This window comes from Tetrao urogallus, assembly GCF_951394365.1.
Source record: "Tetrao urogallus genome assembly, chromosome: 7".
In the NCBI taxonomy this organism is placed as follows: Eukaryota; Metazoa; Chordata; class Aves; order Galliformes; family Phasianidae; genus Tetrao; species Tetrao urogallus.
In genome coordinates this window covers 32432151-32454012 of record NC_136820.1, presented here as the reverse complement: position 1 = coordinate 32454012, position 21862 = coordinate 32432151, and the positions used below count along the sequence as shown (strand labels likewise).

At 38.7% G+C, this 21862-nt stretch overlaps 1 protein-coding gene across 2 annotated transcripts in view; it reads right to left on the bottom strand.

Moving 5' to 3' along the window:
* CACNB2 (calcium voltage-gated channel auxiliary subunit beta 2) overlaps positions 1–528 on the bottom strand; it is a gene marked incomplete at both ends in the record, with an annotated part of 223384 nt that extends 222856 nt beyond the window's left edge. For both annotated transcript variants that reach the window (XM_079538599.1, XM_079538600.1), the window contains one exon: positions 433–528. In XM_079538599.1, the coding sequence (XP_079394725.1) occupies positions 433–528 (96 nt within the window). The remainder of the gene's footprint in view (positions 1–432) is intronic.
* Positions 529–21862: the final 21334 nt, after the last annotated feature.

Below are 21862 nucleotides of genomic sequence, written 5' to 3'. Positions count from 1 at the left end.
TCCTCAATTAAACAGGAACCACCTTTCGGAGCGCAGCCTTCTCCCCGCGGCGCCCGACCACCTGAGCGCTCGGACAGCCCCGAGGCGGCCGCGCCGCCGCTGCCGGAGCTCCCATCGGCGCCTCGGAACCCGCTCGGCCCCTCCGCTCCCACTCGGCCGGCACCAACAGGTTACCGCGGCGGGGAGCCCGGCCGGGACCTGTCACTGACAGCGCGCCGAGCGCGGGCGCAACGCGTGCCGCCCGCCCGCCCACCCACCGGAGAGCCGCCGGCTTCTCCCGGCTCGCGCATCCCGGGGGCCGGCGGCGCTCCGGGTGCCAAACTTTTCCGAGCGCGGAGCCTGCGCCGAGGGCCGCGCCCCGGCCGCTCCCCGCCGCCCCTCCCGGCTCCCGAGCCCCGGCGGTGCCGCCGGGCCCCGCCGCCCCCGCCCTACCTGCGCTGCCGCCGCGGGCAGGGGGTTGTCCAGCAGCTCCATCGGCACCTCCTGCGCCGGGCTGGGAGGCGATTTGGCCATGTCGCTCTGGACCATTGGCGTGAAGCCGGGCAGAGCCGAGCCCCGCGGCGGGGCAGAAGCGGGCAGAGCCGAGGCGGGGCGGCGCGGCGCCCCTCAGCGCCCGGCCATGCCGGGGAGCGGGCGGAAGGGCCGAGGCGGGCTGGCGGCGGCGCGGCCCTGCCTGCTGCCGGCGAGGAGCGCGCGGCGCGGCGCCGGGGGACGGGGCACTGCCGGCGGCGGGCGCGGGGGGAGGGCAGGGGGCGGCGCGTGGGGGATGAGGGAAAGTGACAGCGAGCATCTCCCTCCCGGCAGCTACCGGGCGGCGGGAGCGGGGCAGCGCCGCCCTCCTCGCGTCCCTCCCTCGCGGCCTCCCCGCCGGGGAGCAAGAGAGAAAGTTGGGGCGGGAGGGAGGCGCGGTAGGCCCGTGCCCGAGCCCCGCTGAGAACAGAGGGGGCGCGGGTGGAGCCGGGCTCTGTGTGAGAAAGGCGCTGCCCGCCACGCCCTGCCCTGCCCTGCGGGTCCCGCGTGCATCGCCGGCTGGATGAGGTGGTGAACGTCTCTGAGCATCTCCACCGCAAAGTTCTGTGTTTGTAGCGTTTCACTGCCCCTCTTGGCGCTGGCTGCGAGCACAGCAGCAAGGGCTGAGGGATTCCCAGCTGTCAGGTGGGATGGAGCTCACTGCCTGGTTGTGTATAACGATGACAGGGAGACGTTCACTGGTTTCTGAAGAATCTGTTTATAACTTGGCTCAGGAGGAACACACTGCTCCCCTGAGGTGATGGCTGGCCTAATGGATGAGGCATCTGAGCACATAGGCACACGATGGACGGAGTGGAGTAGAGCATGTACTCTACAGAACGACTTGCTGCCTCTCCATGCCTTTCTTGGGCCAGGCCTGTCTGCGTGCCAGGCAGCACAGAGAGAAGGTTCTGCTTCTGAAATCACTTTGTGTTTATGAGACCTCTTATTGACAAACAATGACAAATCATTAAATAAACTCAGAATGGCCATGTGTCTTATATTTAAAATTGCATCAGTATCTAAATGTAATATAGTAGTCACACAGCAAAAGGAGCTAGCAAATCCAACCCAGCACAAAAGCTGGATCAAGAAGCACTTTCAAGCTTTCTCCCAACCGTGTGCTTGATTTGTCTCATTTTTCATTACAGTAATAAATTTCCTCTCTGAGTTAACTTACCCCTGCAGATTTTCTCATGTGAATGGCAAAAAACATCCTATCCACTTTTTGCGAGGAAATTGTCTTTATCTGCTAGTAGAAATGCCCTGAGGTTTGAAGAAGATTCAGAAATTGCACTTGTCCAAAAAGTTCCACAGTTTTTGTGTTTATATTGTTGGGTTTTTTTTAAAGTTGTCATAGTATTTTTCAAAAAAAATTTTGTCCAAGATATCACCCTTGGCAAAACAGAACTGTAATGAAAAGAATGCTGTTCGTGTGTTTACATATTATTCAAGCGGTTAAATTATTCTACCTGTAAAGGTGCTAAAGCCTGGCCTGCTTTCAGATGTCCTCTTGGTGATCATAAGCAAGAGGCATTTTCTCTTTACACATTTGATGTGAAAAAATGTATGTTTCACAGTCTGATATAGGCCTTGGAGCAATTATTTGTTGCCTTCAATTTAGATTGTTTTAATTGAGTTACTTTTTGTGACCACCATAACAATTACAAGAGGACATCTCATAAGTAAAGATTTGTACAAGATCCTAGCATAATATTTCTGTTCATGATTGCTAAGTGGGGTGGTTTTATCTGATGATGCTGGCTTTCATTTCCAGCATCTTTATGGCTTTGGAACCATTTATCCTTCTGTCTCAAACACTCTATACAAACAGCTCTTGATAAACAGTGATTCAGTACAGCCTGGACTTGGTAAGTTTTCAGGCATCCATCAATGTCTACCTATTCTCTCTCACATGGAGCAGGGAGTGGTAGCTATTTAGTTATGTAGCAGTGGTCCCTCATACTGAATTTTTCATTTTGTGTAGGGTATATTACTACTCACAGGATTTTTTTTTTTAAATATACCATTCCTTAATATTGATCATTTTGAATGCATTACAGTTTCTGAAACCATGAATTGTCCATCTGTGTTGAAAGGGGATTTCTACTTCCTCATAAATTAGAGCTCAAATATATCAAATCAAGGTCACTTTGCTAAGTTCTGCATCTTTAATAGTTATTTTTTCTTCTTTTTTATGAAAATATGAATGTAATTTTTTTGTTTACATACACAGACACAAGTCACTCTGAAAGCAACAGCTCCTATTTATTTATGTGAAAAATACAACCAATAACACTATTCGGTAGAGAAAATTCTCAGCTATTAAACATTGTTTTTCAAATCAGCCACCACCATTAGCTATGTATTTTCACCAGTGACGAACAGAAGTCTGCATGCTGCTCTCATAAAATTCTACAACAGTGGAGTTGACCCACTTCACTGTCACCACCCACCACTTCACTGTGGTCACATCCACTGTCTGGTCTCCATAAATGTTTAACAAATGTTGATGGATGTCAGTGGGTGCCATTTTTCTGCATGGAGGAATTCAGTTCCACACTTTTGTTTCCTGCGCATTTCCATATCAGAAGCCATATTGTCAGACTGCTGCTCTGCTGCTATCTGTCTCACGGCAATAAAATGTAATGAAATATTGGTGAGAAGGTTCAATCTCTACTGCCATACCACCAACATCTGCCTCTGACTTTGTGGCCAACATCATAAAATAGGAGGCATTACTTTTGGAGCAGCCCTAGTACAAGCGCTGTAGAGAGCAAGGACTCAAGAAATAAGTTTAAGTCACAAATAACCAAAAGAGAAAATAGCTAAATATTGAGAATTGGGGTTGTATATGTTTCTCTAAGAACATATGTAAAACAAATCACTGACCCCCTATAAATTTCTAAATAGTACATTTATTTTGTTTCTCCTCCTGATAATCTGCCTAACTATTCTTTACTAGCAATTATCATTCATTGCATCGATGTAATAAATGGTCAGAAGATTAACTGGGAAAAATAACTTTTTCACCCTTTTGTTTGTAGTTCAACAGCATTTTCTAACCTTGAAGTGTTCTGTGAAAATCCTTCAGCTGAACACATACCCTTGCTGTCATCCATCCCTCTGCGTGCTGTTTTTGGCCACATCTCCAGGAGAAGGGTCAACGTGTAAAAACAATATACAGAGATTCCAATTTGCTAGCTGTTTCTCAGGGGAAAAACAACCTGCTATTCCTGACCACTTCTCAGAAGAAAACCACTCTGTTACATATTTCTTTTTCGCTCTTATCTGCAATGGAGAGGTGTTGTGCATGCTTATTTGGACTTTTCTAAACATGCAAATTTTAGGAAATTTGAAAAAAAGAGAAGCTATTTGTTAAGGAAGAAAAAAAAAAAAAAAGAACAAAACTTAGTCTGTTCGAGAAGATAATAAAAATACAGGGCTTTTTTTGTTCTTTGAGAGATTAGATGTTCTTCTAGAGCAAGGAACACCGTGTTACTTCACGCATTTAACTGTCCTTGCCATCAATACAAGAATGTTAGTCTCCAGCACTGTGTTTTAACCTTTGCACTCTTGTATAGCATTGATTTAGTCCATAATTGTCACAGGAACATGCAAAAATAAAAAGTTTGCTTTTATTTGAATACATGCAGCTATAACCTAAATACTTAGGCCCAAGGGAGATGACAAAAACTTGCATAAATAAAGACCTATAATTGCATAAATAAAGATAAATAAAGACGATGTCTGCTATGAAACTGCTTAAGTTCTTGCAACTGAATATAAGTTTAAAGCTCTGATACAGTGAGCTCTTTGGGTGTATCAGTTAAAAGAAGCGCTGCCCATCTATTCCTCTGTGTCATTTTCTGCTGTAGCTGGTAAATTCAGTATTGTAAAAACACGAATGCACTCAGTTACCTGCATTTAATATCTCAGAACAAACGTAGTCCATCTTTTTCAGCAATGAATTGCAAGCTGGCTGCTGGTGTGCAAACTTAAGAGACTTCCCTTATTTTTGTACTTTACCTTTTGCACAACAAGTCTGAACAAAAGCACTGAGCTAATATCTGAACAAGCTCACTTGTGAATCTATTATCAGTCTGTATCAGAACACCACACTGGCTGGCTGCATTAAATGAGCAGATCTGTCCTTCCAGAGTGTGCTCATTATGCTTTACTCTGTGTGGTGTAGGCGAGGTGCAACAAAACCTTGATTGATACTGTTTTGATATATTCTTGGGGGGGGGAGGGGACAGGATTAGGAGGAGGAAGTTTTCTCCATGATAGAAGAGCAAGGTACAAAGGCTCACAGTACTTGCAAAAGCCACAACACCTAAGCACATATTTTTCAACCCTCTTAAAAACGTGACCAAAAAAGGCACACTCCTGCTTGCTAGCTGCTCACTTTGCAAAAGGCAATTGTGCTGCCTGTGGGTTGTGTACAGATCTCATTTTAATGAAGCACTTCTGTAGAAGTTGCTTGATTCAGATGATATTTTCTTTCCTTTTTCTTTGCCCTCCTGTCATAGCTGAGACCACGTATCTTCTTTGTATCCCCAGTCCTTACCAACTATGGTGCTCCTATTTATAGCGTTATTGCTCTCTTATTATTAAATACATGAAACACATGAGCACAAAAAGGCTTTGTAGCACTCTCACCCACAAGTATGCTCAGCCCATGTGAGTTACTGACATAAGAGACAACTTTTAATAGACCATCCAGACTGTGTCCAAGGACAGCATCCAAACAGCTTCGTGGGCTTGGCCCATCTTCCACCCTTTACTGAGCCCCAAGCTCATCTTCTGCTTTTATGACTTAGGGAAGACATATTTTTTCTTTCTACCCAAAAGCTCTTATTTGTGGCACCAAAGAACTCCATTCACAATAAATGGTGTAAGAAAAGACAATGACAGCATCTAATCTGTAGAAGGATTGCAAAACAATCAACATGGTTGACAGTTAACTCATCATTACCAGGGCTGTTGGCAGAGTTAACTTGCCTAGGAGTTTACAAACTCTGCACAGATTTATGCATGTGTGGATCTGAAGGCAGATGGCTGGTGGCACTGCTCCACAGTACCATCAAGCAGTCTTCAATGCTTGGTATTTGCCAGGAGTCACTTCCCTTCCTCCTCACCTTGGCTGCACTAACCCACTCTGCACAATCATCTCGCTTGCTTCTCCCAGTGTGAGACAATCCATTCAGGACTGAAATTAAAATGTAGCAGAAAATTAATTATCTTTCTATAGGGTTAATTCTCTGCTGTGTTATCTCCACCAGCCATCTTACTGCCAGATAAGTGCAAGTGCTGGGCGGAGCAGGGAGCAGGAGCCCAGTGCTTGGAGCAGAGCTGCAGGAATTCCTTCCTGGCAGAACACCAGCCCTGAGAGCAGCTCAGCTATAAACATCAAGCTGCAACCGGGGTCAGTTGTGAAAACATTACTGCAGAATAATGTTGGTTTGGCTTCTGAAAAGTAATTTTTGGTAAGCGCTTTGAGTTTACGCAGTAAAGTGAGGGGGAGGAAGACAAGTCTTCAAGCTTTTGTTTGTTCCTTCTTTTTCCCCTTTACTGCTAAACCTATTTTACACAGATGACCCACAATCCTTAGCAAGATAGAAATGTTCATTTTGTAAGAGTGCAATTTTCAATAAATCTTCATTAGCTTTCAAGTTTCGGAAGAAAAATGACTGCAAAAAAGATGATATCATCAGTCATGTTAATACAATGATGTATATACTGTACTGTCCACCGTCAGTTGCCATTAAACCCATCTTTACTTATGTATTTCCAGAGCAAAAACTTTTGAGAGAAAATTCTGCCCCCCTGAAATATGAGAAGTTGTACAATTTTGCCCTGCTTCAACACCCTATGGGCGTAGGCAGGTACCCCACTGATTTAAATGAGGCAAACCAAGGTGTCCTTCAAAAACTTGAGAGCAGAAGCTTGGGCTGAGATGACAATTTTTACTGTAACATCACTGTGGGAACTTATGATTTCAGTGGGAAAAAAAAAAAAAAAAAAAGAAAAAAAAAAAAGAATGGCAATACTTTTTTCTTTGCATGCAAAGAAGAAAACTGTGGCAAGCACCAAGCAGATTTATTATACATTTTGTAGCTACAAATATATTTTACAGTTATTTTGGTACTGTGTATTTTATAATACTCTTCCTAGTACTTTCTCCAATGCTTTTTTCAAATTGGAATGGATATCATTAGATGCTAACAAAAATTTTCCCCTCCGTTTTTTTCTTGTTCGTTTTGTGGGAGAAACAGATTGAAATGAACTAACTTTAAAAAAAAAACAAACCCAAAGCTTTTTTTTTTTTTTTTTTTTTTTATAATTGATTTGAACCACTACAATAAGAAAGAATTATCTTTTACAGTCCTGTCTCTATTAAAAACCAGCAGGTAAATATGTTGTTACCCAAGCCTGGGATGCTCAGGAAAACTAGACAGCGCTGCCCCTGATGTATGCCACAGGAACCACTGCTGATGGTGGAAGCCATTAACACAGCTACATCTTCTTTGTCAGCTTCCTGAATGAACAATTCTCGAAAAGAAAAGAATAGTGTCCATGAAGTTCGTTGAAAGAGGGAGTGTTCTGACAAAGCATACAATACCAAAACAAACCTTTCATTTTGCTCAAAATAATTCCTTATTAGGAAACCTGTACGTGCTTTACTTATACTTGCATCCTTTGCAAAATTCTGCTGTGCCCATGGCCCAGTGGCAGAGGATGACTTTTTGTTAAGGGCATATGAAAAGATGAAGGGAAATAGCTTTAAACTGGAAGAGAGTAGATTTAGACTAGATATTAGGAAGAAATTATTTAGTGTGAGCGTGGAGAGACACTGGAACAGATTGCTCAGAGACGTGAATGCCTCCAGGAAGGGGGCATTTAAGGCTAGGCTGGATGGGGCTGTGAGAAGTCTGGTCTAGAAGGAGGTGTCCCTGACTATAGAGGGTGGTTGGAACTAGACGATCTTAAAGGTCCCTAAAAATAACGAAGGAATCAACTTAGGCAAGACCAAGGCCCAACATGGCTTGCACTAGCTCCATGGCAGCACACTCCATGACTCTCACTCTGCACAGGGGGCACAGGGAGTACTGCTGCTCCCACTGCAGTGCAGCAGGTCAAGAAACACAATTTGGACAGTGGTAATGAGAGCAGCCTTAAAACTGTCTTCCCAAGAAAAAAGTCCTGAAATAGGAATTGCTATAAGAACGTCAGTAATTTATTGCTAGACTAGAAGGTGTAATTGGTTCTATATAAGGAGCCAATGAAAAATTAGTTTTGAGTATCATATAAGCAGAACCAACATTAAAACACAATCTTTAAATGAACTTAAAATTTGAAACTCCTACTACTCTACTACAGAAATTAATGGTGTTAAATCAATTCTTGCAGGTTTGATAGCAACACACATTTATCTATTGAGTGAGTGAATTACTGTTGGGCCCACAAATGGAGAGAAACTCTATTATTGATGTCTCTATTTTCTTCTAATATAGTTTCAGTGAGATGGATATATTAAAGACCCCCCAGACTAGTCAGAGTCTTCTTTATAAAATAGCTTCCTTAAGTAATGCTTGACATTGGTATTATATTAGATTCACCTAGTTTTAGAGTTACATGAAGTGCTTATCTGAAGGTTGATAAAGTCATACGATATTTCCCAAATAAATCTTTAATCTTGTTGGTTTCCTAGCTGAGTCCTCTCTCAGTAGGCTCACCTGATTTTGCATTTTCTGGCAAAGAGATTTGGCTAGACAAACTTGGGGAGTACCCAAAATATTGTGCTGGCTATGAGAAACATGCTTGGATGCAGTCCTGAATCCCACTATTTGCTAACAGTCCCACTGACTGCAGTGAAAATTTTCATGTCCACCTTAAGACAGAAGCATCAAAAAAGAGGAGTTCATGTTTACCTATTACTTGAGCACTGGATATCTGGGAACAAACTATATATATATTAGCACCGAAAGGAACCCTGTATATTGTTTATATTGTTAGCTTCATTACCCTCACAGAACTGTTAATGAGTTACAAGTTGCTATACACTAGTTTTTAACTGGATACCAGAATCCCAGACAATATGTTTTCTCTCTTCTGTTGAGTATACTTCACTATGTCTCGTAAACAGTAACTCAATTCTTCCTCCACAAGAGTATTCCAAAGCACTTTATACAAACTAATTAAAAATTTACTGAAGCAAATATTTTGAAATCTTCCAAATGCTCATCTACTATTCAACACACAGCAAAACATGTTTTCCTTTCTACGGGCTGACACAAAACATTTCCAATAGATCAAACACACAAGAAAAAAACAACACCGCATATTAAAGTCTGTGAATAACAGAATAATGCATTGGTGAATTATATTGCCAATGTCTTAACAACTTACCAGTGTGAACTGTATGATTAATTGCTAAGGGATTTGCAGTTTAGTCCACTGTGAGGTTGCTTGCTTTGAGAAAATTCTCTCCCAAATGTTTTTACCAGAAACAATACTGTTTAATACAGTTTTGCTATATATGTCACCCAGCATAAAGGAAACAATGACAGTAAACACAGTGAGATAGTCCGGATAGAAATTCTAGCTGTTTGCAGCCAAACTATTGTTCATTAATCAACTCCTGGACTCCTGCTGTTTCAAATCCAATATGCTAATTTTAACCAAGATTAATTTTTCATTCTCACTTATATGTTGAGTGCAATAGTTCTCAAACCAGTAAAGAGGCCATTTGGCCACCTGTTTGGCTGAGTCAGGAATGTTCTGAAACTGAGGATGATCACCCATACAGCCACTGCCACATCGTTTGCTTCATGGCTCCTCCTGGGGGAAGGAGTTTTTTTTGTGTCTGCAGCCTCCGGTCAGTCATTAGTGTAAACTAAAAAGACTTAACGGGAACTTTTAGGACAGTATGTATACAAGATAAACTTTTTTTCTTTTTTCTTTTCCCAAATAAACAAGTTTGAAGTTGTGATAAGGGTTCTTACTTACCTTTCTTCCACTACAGCAATGTAAAGAGTGCACGTCAAAGTATCAGCAAGAGGGAGAAGATCACACAGAAGATCTTATGTCCCTGTTGCTCAGAGACTTCAAAACCAGAAGACTATGTGCTGCTTATAAGTGCTCATCATAAAATGCTGCTGTCAAAATGTGTGCTACTCCACAGTGCTCCTCAGTTCACTATGTATCTGAGTCTCTCTGTTTTTCTGTGATAGCACATTTGCTATAGTGCAATAACAGTCTATAAACTATTTAATTAGAGCTCATCGTGTGGTTTGCAACTGCAATAAAAGTTTGTTTACCATAGGCCAGTATACTGTTTATGTATAATCTCTTCTTTTGCTAATTTCTTCATTAGCTACATTCTGTGTTGCAAGAAAATTCACCAGTCTTTTATTTTACTACCATGCTTAAATTAGACAGAGCAAATCATCTTCAAGATTCAAGTACCTTATGTGTAGAGTAAGTCTTCCAGTACATTTAATGTTTTCATTACACTGAATGTCTGTTGTTTCCAATTATCTTGCACTTATTTAAATGCAGCCTTTTTTCAAGAAACCATCTGCAAATCTTTGTAAACAATGATTAGAAATAATATCATATAAAGTCAGTTAAATTGCAACGTAGACATCAGGCAACAGAAGCATAGAACAGTTAAATTTTTCTAAGGTGAACCCATTCCTGCATTTTAACCAAAACAGCCAGTGAATGAACTAAATGTCTTTTACAACAGGAACTAAATCTCAGGATTTTCACATATTCTTGGAGTATTCAGCCATTAAATTAAAAACTAGTATTTGGTCTTCCCCTCATTACTATTCCCAAGGAGCTTGTTTACAGAAGAAACTATTGTGATAGATACAGAAGCTTTCTGAGAGTCAAAGACCGTAGATGTACTCTTAGGAGCGTTTACTAGGGAGAAAAGTTGGCTAGTCTGCTCATAAGTGCAACTCTAAATAGAAATAGTGTTCATTGATTTTAGTGCCTCTGAGACCACCTAGCACCCCAGAAGGGCTTTTCAGGTTTGCTTTTTAGCACTGCAGAATCTCAGTTCACTTTGAATTACACTTCATATGCATGATCCAATTTTAGATCAGACTTTATATTTTAGAATTATCTTAATTTGTAGAATTATTACATGGCATCTTTTAGAGAAAATCTACCCTATTGTCAAATCAAGTTAAAAAAATCCACATCCAAGCAGAAAAATGAGATAAAAAGTATTGAGAATGCAAGGGGTAAACAAAGCTGATATTGGATGCCTAAAAATGTGGATTTTTTGGGGTGATAAAATAGATCTCTGAATAGAAATCAAAATATCCTTAGAAACAGAAACCAATGCTCTATCAGCACAGTAATTACATGACTAGTCTGTGCACATATATATTTTCACCGAAGAATGACAAAAATGCTAAAAACACAGATTACTTTTAAATGTAGCGTGCAAGCACCATCTTTCTAAATGTAAAATATTTGAAAATAACTTGTTTTCCAAAAAACACTCTTAAAAAAATATTTGTCCAAGAGGTAAAATGATGTGTTGCAAACCACCAGTGGAAAGGAACATAGAGCATTCACTAACTTTTCCACATCTTCCTGATGATGACTGATCATATGCTTCAGTAAATAAAGTACACAAGAATAAAGAAAGGCAATGGATACAACGGTATCAAATGGACTATTGATTAGATTTTCAGAGCACAGAATGTTAGAAGTAACAGTGCATTGCATTCAAAATTAAATATCAAACTGGGAGCCATATGCAACAAGTGCAAAGGATCGATCAGTTTATTACAAAAACAGTCTTTCGTGTTTAGTATCTTAAAATTTTTTGCTACTTAACTATCATCGTTACCCAAATCTGGAAGCAAACCTCTTCAGAATAATTGAATGCAATTACTTGATCACTGTGTTTATCATTTATACAAAAAAAGAAAAAAGAGGTCTATTTATGATTGGTCAACTTTACTGAAAAAAGCAACAGTAAGAGCCACCTGTAGCTCTTAGCTCAGATTGAGCTGTCTGTGATCCAAACTATAGTTTGGGGAAAAAAAAGATAAAGAAGAAAAAATATTGTAAAGCTAATGTCATGTTTGCTAGATATATTTGAAAAACAAAACAAAACAAACAAACAAAAAAACCAGAACTGAAGTTAGATGGGAAACTACTATTTTCTGTAGAACACAAAATGTTTTCCAAACAGTTTTAGTTTTTACTTAACTGTCCAAGGTAGCAGTAGTAGAAAAATCACAGTTAATATATGAACCAACTCCAGACTGACAATCTGTGCACTCCACTAAGTTGTCCCATTTCACCTGTACCTTAGCAGCACTGTAACTCTTCCTAAAAACTGAATCCATGAGATGGTGCTGCTGTACAAATACCATCCTCTTATTTTTTGTTATTGGGACAAGGGCCATATGATCTTTGAAATTTCTTTGTACATTTGTCAATCTGAAACTGCAGTTCTCCATGACACCTATGACTAAGTATCAGCCTTGCCAAGAAGCATTTTCATAATCTCTTCATCAATTATTTTTTTCTATATTTTTTTTATATCTATATATTTTTTTCTATCTGTAAAAATACCCCAAGATGTTGTGTGTGAGCAAATTACATTGCAGACGGATATCATCTTCATATTTCTAGCAGAAAAAAAAGCCACCATAAATTGTTAAATATTTGTCATTCTGTGGCTTGCTCAGACCAAAATGCTACAAATTAGAAATCCAAATTATTTCATCACCTTCTTCCCCACTTCAAAATGATTTTGAAACACCATTGCTGATCCATAAAGATTTATGACGCCAAGGGTAAATGAAAGCCTGCTGTAGCTCTCCTGTGGTGAGATGGTTTGGCTGGGTGAGCGAAGGTATCTCCCAGAGTCTCCTTGGGCACTAGAAGCCTGAACCGTAAGCAGGCAAAAGGAGAGAGCCTGGGCTACAAAAAGCAACAGGCTGTAAATCCTCCCCAAGCCAGTAATGTTCAGGTGGCTGCCAGGGGCTGCATACACGCTTCTTCTGTCTGATTCTGATCAGTTATTTTAAAACCAGCTCTGATTTATGGCTGCAGCCTGTGTAATCCCTGGCTGGTGTGTATATGCTACCTCTAACATTTCTGCTGCTTACTGTCCTTCTTATTTTCAAGAGGAGTTGTTTTTACTAAAGATTTCTCCCTCTGGCTATGACTACATACATGGAAACTATGAAGCCAGAATACCATAAGACAAATACAGGATTTCATGAATGGGAAGGGATTCTTCTTGTAGAGTCTATTCTCTGGATATTGTGAGCAAATCTCACATGCAAATTCCGTTAGCACTTGTCTACATACATTTAGAGCAAAAACAGATCGGACTCTTGTGGCGGTACCCTCAGATTTCTCTATAATCAAGGGAAATCGTACAGACTTCTCACATTTCCCACAGCCTAAAATCACACAAATCCTAAAATAACAAAATCAGTTCATCTAACTACAGCCCTTGAAACTGTCTAGGAAATGATATACTGTGCCTAAAATGCAACTACTGCATATACCACAAAGCAAGGACACCAGGACCGACCGGACTGATGATAAAGTTCCTGGAACATCTGGCAACTAATCTTAGTTTGGAAGGATTTTAAAATGCTGGCTTATATGACTAATTCCCTTTCACTCTAGTGAAATATCATGCATATGCCAAGAGACTTTTGCTTGTATGGCAAGAACTCTGGAAGGAAAACACAGAGCTACATATCCCACTTAGAAAAAAAGTCAAAATGATAAAAAAAAGACTTCACTGACAGGTACCACGGGAGGAGTTTAGATACAAGGGGAGCAGAGTTAAAGATTTAGGTTCATTGAAACATTAATTATGATTATCTGTTTCAGAGTATGAAATATAATTGACAGCTACTTATACATACCCACAACTTTGATGTACTGAGTGCAACTCAATCAAGTACCTTGTGCTTGAAGTACTGTTTGATCCAGTAGCCACTGAAGCCATCATACACTGAAAGAGGCCTTGCAGGATGAAAGAATAACCTGTTGCCTAATGACTCTGCTCACTATCTTGGAGTTAAAATCCTGTAGGTAGGTCAGTTACGGTTCCTAGATTTTCGTCAAAGCAGCGGTATCTCTACTGCTCTGTGTTTTTCCACCCTGTTCCATGCCTACGTGTTCTGGAATTTTTTTTTAAAATGTGTATTATTGCTTCGCTTTCTCCTGGAGGTTTTATTATCAGAGCCTTATAGAATTTACATCATGGTCATTTCAAGTCAAATGGTTGTAGCAATCATGGTAGTTTCTCAGACTCTAACAAAGATTCTGTGAACAGACTTCTAAGAACACAATGCTCACATGTGCAAATACCACTATAAAAATCACTGCATACCTTAACTGTTTCAAAAATAGCATTTCAGTAATGTTACTTGTGAGCAACTAAGGTCCTGAAAGACTTGTAACCATCATACTCATATTACCACTAGTAGCATTTTCGCAGCTGCTACTGATGGAGAGTCACACCATGCTTTATAAGGTATAGACATAACCTTAGACTTGTAGACATATGGCAGTACTTGTGCATAAACTCGAATCAAGCTTAATAAAGGACATTGTATTGAGAAAGCCAGTATAAAATAAAAGAAAAAAGATATCTATGACTTCAGCTGTCCTGAAATATCTACAAATGACTAATTGAATAATATCCAGTTGAGATAACCAGTTATTTGAATTAATAAACTCTTTAAAGGTGAGCTCTGAATTGAGACAGAAATCATGCAAGTTCTAGCTATTTCAATAGATGTTTAGAAAAAGTGATTACTCCTATCACATCTTTTGTATATCTTATATGGATGAACTATTTTTTGAATGTTAATCATGAATCTTTAAGAGAGAAGAAAAACATTAGTGATATAAATATTCAATCATGCTTATAAACAGTCATCTCCTTTGCAGGCCATAAGAAATGCTTCGAACTACTATAGAGTGCACACTTCAAATATATATGCTAGCATTGTAATTGGCTTTAAAGTGATGGGTCACTTGGATTCCAGCTAAGACAGCTCTGTTTGTCTAACTGCCTTTGGGGTAACAAGATAGGATACAGACACAAAATACCTTTTGCCCCTGAGATTTTAAGAAAAGTTCAAGAATAGTTTTTAAGTGCTCTTGTCACATTTCATATTAGCATGAGTGCAAGAAGAGTTGCTGAAATTAGGTCAGGTTCTCTGAGCATTTCCAGATAAGTCACTCTGTAGAGGAGATCAGATTGTTAGAGCATGCTCTAAGCTGTTGATTAGGCAGAAAAATCTGTATTTAAATTGCCATAAAGTTAAAGTGGGATTTTTTTTGTTTTTTTTGTTTGTTTGTTTTTTTATTTCTGTAATATTGCTAGAGCTATTGTTCATCAGCTAATTGACACTGTTAGCTATTAGATAACTCTTTTTGCATTGCAGTTGGAAAACAGGTTAGGATATTGAGTCTACATTGTTTTTCTGCATGGATGTAATAATTTCAAACACTAATAGTAAGAGTCAACATTTGGCTTAAAATCATCAAGCCTGAATGACATATTTGACTTATTGCCACCCTAACAAAATTCCCCTGCATGATCACAACTGGTGCAAACCTGAAATCTGGGGTGGTAATTTAGCAGATCTGTACCTAGCCTAACCTGTGTTCTTCAGGCAAATCCACTGTTCTCACCCTAACATTCTGTTAAAGGCTGAAAAAGCAGGAAATTCTATACCTACATTTACTGTCATTTTTTCTGTTTTGCAGTATTAACTTCACGTGAATGCAGCATAGCTTACTTCTGTTGTGATCCTCTTAAAAAAGGAAAAGTAAAAGAAAAAAAGAAAGAAAACTAATTTCAGGATTTTGGACCAGCCGTTATTTTAAATACACAATTCCACAAATAAGATCTAATCAGAAACATATTACTGTTCCCTTACAAAATAGTCTTACTAAAGACATTTGAAATATCCACCTAAGATTATGAACCTCTATAAAAATCTTAGGTAGAAAACAAATTCAAGGATAATAACCCATTTGCCACAGCAGCTTCCAAATTTTCTCTTCCATTATCTTAAAAGCCTCAGACAATTTGATCTTCTTAGGAATTCCCAAATGAGAAGCACAATTACAGTTAAAAGAAATGAATGTTTTAAAATGAGAAAAACAAAATATTACTTCAATGTTTTTGAAGGTTTAAAGCCTTCTTCACATTTGGTCTTGGCATAGCTCTTTATGTATTAAAAAAAAAACCACAAATGTAAATATTTATTGCGAAGCCTGGCCTTGTATATCCAAAATTTCTAGGGACAACAGCCAAATGTCTTGTCGATTCATTGGGAGATCCCAAATAGAAACAGTCCTTCTTTGTTGTGATATCCAGTGCATAATAATGGAGTAAGATCCCCTGCCAGAAAACAGCTATTAATTTTTTTTTTCATCTTGGATCTGGCCCATACCATAAATAAATGGCTAGCATGAAGGATACAGTATTCCTAAGAATCCATTTACTACCACTTTCATTAGCTCTAGATTTTCTTCAAACCATAAACGCGTTCTGAGACCAAGCATGCAATGTGCTTGTAGGGGTCACTTCACAACACACGTTTGTGTTTTCAAATATTGTTTGCTGTGAATTTATGAGTAATATGCACCTGACCCAGAAGAAATTACACCATTTAAGAAATAAAAAGCAGTTTCTCTGTAGAAGAAATAGCATTATCTTCTGGTTTATATTCTCTATATTTAATAAAGAGTCAAGGAAAAATACCTGAAAAATTCCATGATGAAATCAGAGTAAACTACAAGCCAACGAGATTATAGCATTTTTTATGCTAAACCCGATAACTTGTCATGAAAAGGGTCAGAGTTACACATCTTATGGAAAGGGCACTATAAAGATTTTGCTTTTAAAAAATCATTTGATACACTTGTTATGAATTTAAATATTACTGAATCATAGCATTTTGGGGGTTACTAAGAATTATTCGCTGTTCTGCAGCTGCTTATAGCACACAGAGAAGATTTTTATCTCATTTTGGAAAAAGGACAATAAAATTTCTGCAATAAACCCATTGAATATTCCCCAGTTCAACTCATAGCACTTCTGTGAAGAACTAACTGGTTGTAGTCACAGAATCACAGAATGGCTCGAGTTGGGAGGGACCTCAAGGATCATGAATCTCCAACTCCCTTGCCACAGGCAGGGCCACTAACCTCCCCATTTAATACTAGACCATGTTGCACAGGGCCCCATCCAACCTGGCCTTGCACCTCTAGGGATATGACATCCACAACTTCTCTGGGCAGCCTGTTCCAGCACCTCATCACTCTCATAGTTGAGAGTTTCACCCTAATGTCCAACCTAAATGTTCCTTCTCTCAACTTAAAACCATTTCTCCTTGTCCTGCTGTAATCTACCCTTTTAAAGAGTTGAGTCACCTGATAGACCTTTGAGAAAGCATATGACCAAAGCACTAGAATTACTTGAAACAGCATAAAAAAGGACATTTGTGAACTTCATTTATCTGTTAAACTAATTACTTAATTTTGGCTTTTACAGAAGAAATGTTGAGTAGATAACTACATTTACAATTATAAATGCTGAGAACATTTTGATAGCAAGAAATAAATAATTCCGTTTTTATTGCTAGAAGATAAATTTACAAACTGACATATATTTAGAAGAAGGCAAAAATTCCTCTTTTATGTTTCATTAATCTCATAATTTTTTACTAAGCAAAGCAACATATTTTCCTTTTTCTGTTTCTATAATTATGAGGTTGAGATATACCACTCAGCTAAGAAGAGTGCTTCATAAAGCAAGAGCCTTCTAAATCTACTTAATGTTTTCTTTTTAGTGTCTAAAATAAGAGCGCTTATTTAATATCAGCATTATAACAGCACAAATCCTCACCAGAGCTCCAACAACATCTTGATCTTGCTATGGTGCTTTCAGCAGCATGCTCCCTTAGGCTTTACCCACAGCAGCTGTCCCCAATTTCAATTTTTTTTTTTTCTTTCTAATTTTTAAAGTAAAGTTTGAAAAATGAAGCTTTGGTTTGAATGTTACCATGTTGAAATGGAGTTGAAGAAGCTTAAGTTGCCTTTAAAAGAAATTTCCTGAGTAGGAAGGCGCTGTTTGAGACTTGCCTGTTGAAACTCAGTTTGCTATCAAAGCTTTGAACACCAGGGTAAACTACAGTGATTTTTTGTAGTTTCCTTTTCAAACAATACAAATGCTGTATGAACAAATGACCTATAAATCTATCTCCTCCTTGATTTCTCTTTCAAATAAATTTGCCAAATACTTAATTACAGATAACTAAATTTTAACATGCCTTATGAAAAGACTCAGTTAGATAGAGGAGCAATATCCCAATTACTCCCCTCACAGAGAAAAGCTGGTCAAAGTCATCTGTGACAGACACGGTCTGCCATAGCTAATAGCTGCAAACTGATTACATTTTCTCCTGCAGCTTGTGGAGGTAACCAAGTCACAGCCAGCAGATTCCAGAGATAGAAAAGCTATTACTTGTTCGAGAACCATTTCCTTACGTGTAGTCTGCCCTGTTAAACACCTTATAGTCTTCTTATGTCTCATATTTTACCTGACTGCTGGTTGTCTTCTGCTCTGCTGAAACATTAAAAAAGGCAAAGATCCTGTTTTCATTACACCCAAAAATGTTTACAGGTCTTCTCAAGAAATCACAGCTCTTCATGTTATCATGCTATACCAATTCTCTCAAGTGAGTAGAGATTTCTCATCTTATATCTGGTCCCTGGGGGACACCAGGGGAGCCCTGATTTCTGTCAGCTGGTACTGCTGCTGAAATGACTCCCTGGCGTCCTTGCAGGAGTCCAGAATTTCTTTATGCAGATGAATTTCAAAGACTCCACATAGGAGTCAGGCCTGAAACTGTTACAGAAATAAACCAGGCATTCTGAAAACTATTCTAATCTAACGGTGTGTGATTTATACAGTGTGTATTAAATTAAATTAAACGATTAAAATGCATTGAGTTCAACTTTGAGCTACATTAGGTTCACTATTGTAGTTCATCACTCATGTTCAACTCAAATTTCTTCCTAGTTTTCCTCAAGGCAATCTCTGAATTGTTGGGATCTATCGCTTTAACTGAGTATTTATTCGCTCAGATAAAGAGACTTCTTAGCAACTCTTAGCATTTTTAAGCTTATGTTCCAGAGTTATGAACAACTTTGGAAAGAAAAGAAGTGCTATCCAAATAGAAAACTTTATCTGATGGGCACATTTGGCGATTAACAAAAGCATGGAAAGCTCACAGCACAGTCAAAACTGCACAGTGCAGGAAGCTGAAGAAGCTTATTGATAGCAATTAAACTGTTAACTTTCAAAAATAGGATGTTTTTCTTTGAATTTCAGAGTGTCAAATAAGGTTATTAATGAAGTGATTTTTGGTTCGTTCTCTCCTTCGTGTAGCTTTGGTAGAAATTGAGATGGCTGGAAATAGTAGGTAGCACACAGAATTTGCAGATTTTTGTTTCATTTATCAAAAAATGCTAACTTGTTAAAACTTTTAAACATAAAGATCTGTGGCTCTAACGCCATTTGTACACCATAAGCTGTGATAATTTGCAGGGGTGTGAACTGGCTGGGAGTGTTAGAATGGATGAATTAACTGCAGTCCATTTCACCTCTCCTTCTCCTCCCCTTTCTAGAGCCTGTGGCAATATAGAGCAAGGCTGGTAACAGTATGTGAGGGTATAGGGTATATATATAACAGGCAAAGGTAATTTACTGCCAAAACCACTATGCTATAGTTTACGATAATTACTTAGTAGTCATAGTGATATCAAGCATCACTTTTCTCATTCATTACATGGGGTTTTGTTTTTTTTATTTGATTTTCATAGAGCTAAAATAGAGCTATTAAACAGTAATGCTCTGTGTCATTTAGAAGTTTACTTTCAATCCTTCCCTTCCCTTCCCTTCCCTTCCCTTCCCTTCCCTTCCCTTCCCTTCCCTTCCCTTCCCTTCCCTTCCCTTCCCTTCCCTTCCCTTCCCTTCCCTTCCCTTCCCTTCCCTTCCCTTCCCTTCCCTTCCCTTCCCTTCCCTTCCCTTCCCTTCCCTTCCCTTCCCTTCCCTTCCCTTCCCTTCCCTTCCCTTTTTATCTTGGAGCAGATTAATTATGGAAGAAGTATCTGCACCAGCATATCTGTTACAAGAAAGCCATAACAGAAGGGAGTCAGAACCACACTGTTAAACTTATTGTAAGGATATTATAAGATCACATTAAATTCAACAAATTGAGTTTGCTTCTATTTTGTAAAAATCAGCTCCAGAATAGATTAGCTAAAGAAATGTCATTGTATTGACTGAAGGATGTAAACCAGATATAGGTTTGTTGAGTGTGTTCATAGGAGAGATGTTTATATCTTACATTTTAAGCAGACGTAAGAGATAAATGAACATGCAATGTGTTTTTCATCAAGCATACTGCATAGAAACATCAGTACTTGAGAAACCATGCTGGTTGTCAGCTATATTTCAGATGATCTCCTTATCATGTAGATCACAGCAATAGAGGCCCTGTGCAGACTTATGGGATTTTTATGTTGTTATAAAGGCATGAAAAAGCTTGTATTTGTTTTATTTTTAATACAGTACGAATCAGAAATTATCCCTTTGAATAACATTTCATCAGAAAAAACTCTCCCAAGAATTCAGAAGTGGTTTACGTACTATAATTCTTAGTAATTTTAACTGATTAAAAGAATTAGAGAGCAAAGACTGAATCTGAGGCTAATTTATAAACACATACACAGTGAACACGAATATCTCTATTGCCAATACTTCCTTTTTCTTACCATGTGAGCCACTAATTCTGACTGCTGGGGAACAGACTTAAAAATTCTCTGACAAATCTGGTCTTTCCTGACATAATCAGGGCATAGATAAGTGCAGAAGATGGAGAAGGGACTTTTTCCTATCCAAATAGCCATCTTAAATGCACATAAAAGTAAATCTTAAGATAGAGACCTGTAGGTTTGTTCTTACTCTCTGGTATCCGGCATATGTTTCATGTTGTGAATTCTGGAGAAAGAGGGAGAGATGAAATATTTTGAATATGAGAGACTCAAACCACTCATGTTAAAGCTACGGTTTACATTCATACTTGAACTGTAAGCTTCAAGAGTGTATTTTTGGTTCATTAGAATTTAGTTGAGATCATCAACAACTTGCAGTTCATATTCCCCAAATCAGATGACTATCCATTATTAGTAACTGTTTTTCTCTGTCTTCATATGTAATACTAGTATAGTGAAAAAGTGAAAGTGGTTAGCAATTGTTATGCTGAAGAATAACCAAAGATTAGGCACATGCCCAGTGTTAGCTAAAATGTGCTAGCTGGGAAGCAATGGCTTTAAAAAAGTGTGCAGGAGATCTGATCACTTGCATTCTGTTGTAGACTGAGTGCTGAATATCAGTGCTGTTATTTGCAAAGTCATTTACATCTTTTTTATTTTTCTTCTGTGTTTTCATATGCTTTCTATGCACAGAAAGCCTGAGTATGTTTTCTGATACAAAAAAAATGGTTATGAACTGCTCTTGCTCTAGTTTTTCTTCTCCATAATGAAGCTCATGGTCTTACATACACTATAATTATGAAATATCTCGAAAAAGATCTTCTAACAAATTAGGTTTTGTCCACAAATACTGAGATTTAGCACATAGTAGAGCTTATGTTTTGGAATGGGAGGCAAGGAGAGAAAAGGAAAAAAAACAAAAAAACACCGCTCTTCAGTGAAGTACGTTGGAATTATTTCTAAAAAAAAAGTGTCTCCATAAAGGAGAATCAATGTTGAAGATGGAGGGTTAATTAAGTGTCATCCAACCTAAGAACTTTTATGGCATATTAAAATATTATGTGCTAGAAAAGACTGCAACAGTCTTGTTTTCTTAGTACTCCCCAATAATGCCACAAAACAGTATGCCAGACAGTCAGCTGTTCTGTTGTCTAGAAAAATGGCATATTCTTGCTAATTGCAAGTGCTTCAAGCCAAATTAAGAAGTAGGTTTTCTGGTAGTGGGAAATGTTAGAATATGGTCTCATAAGCTTTGTTTCCTTCTTATTACTTGAGATGGAATTGAAATTCTGCAGATAAAATTATACCGGTTTCATCAACTATGAATATGTATTTTCCAAAATATATGGCTATGAACATATGGATCATATTTTTAATGCATATCTCAAATTTAAGAGTTATTAAAAGTCATCTGTTTTGTAATATTTAAAATATTTCCAGTGTTGAAACTCTACTTCTTAGACATGACATTTTCCACTAACATGCA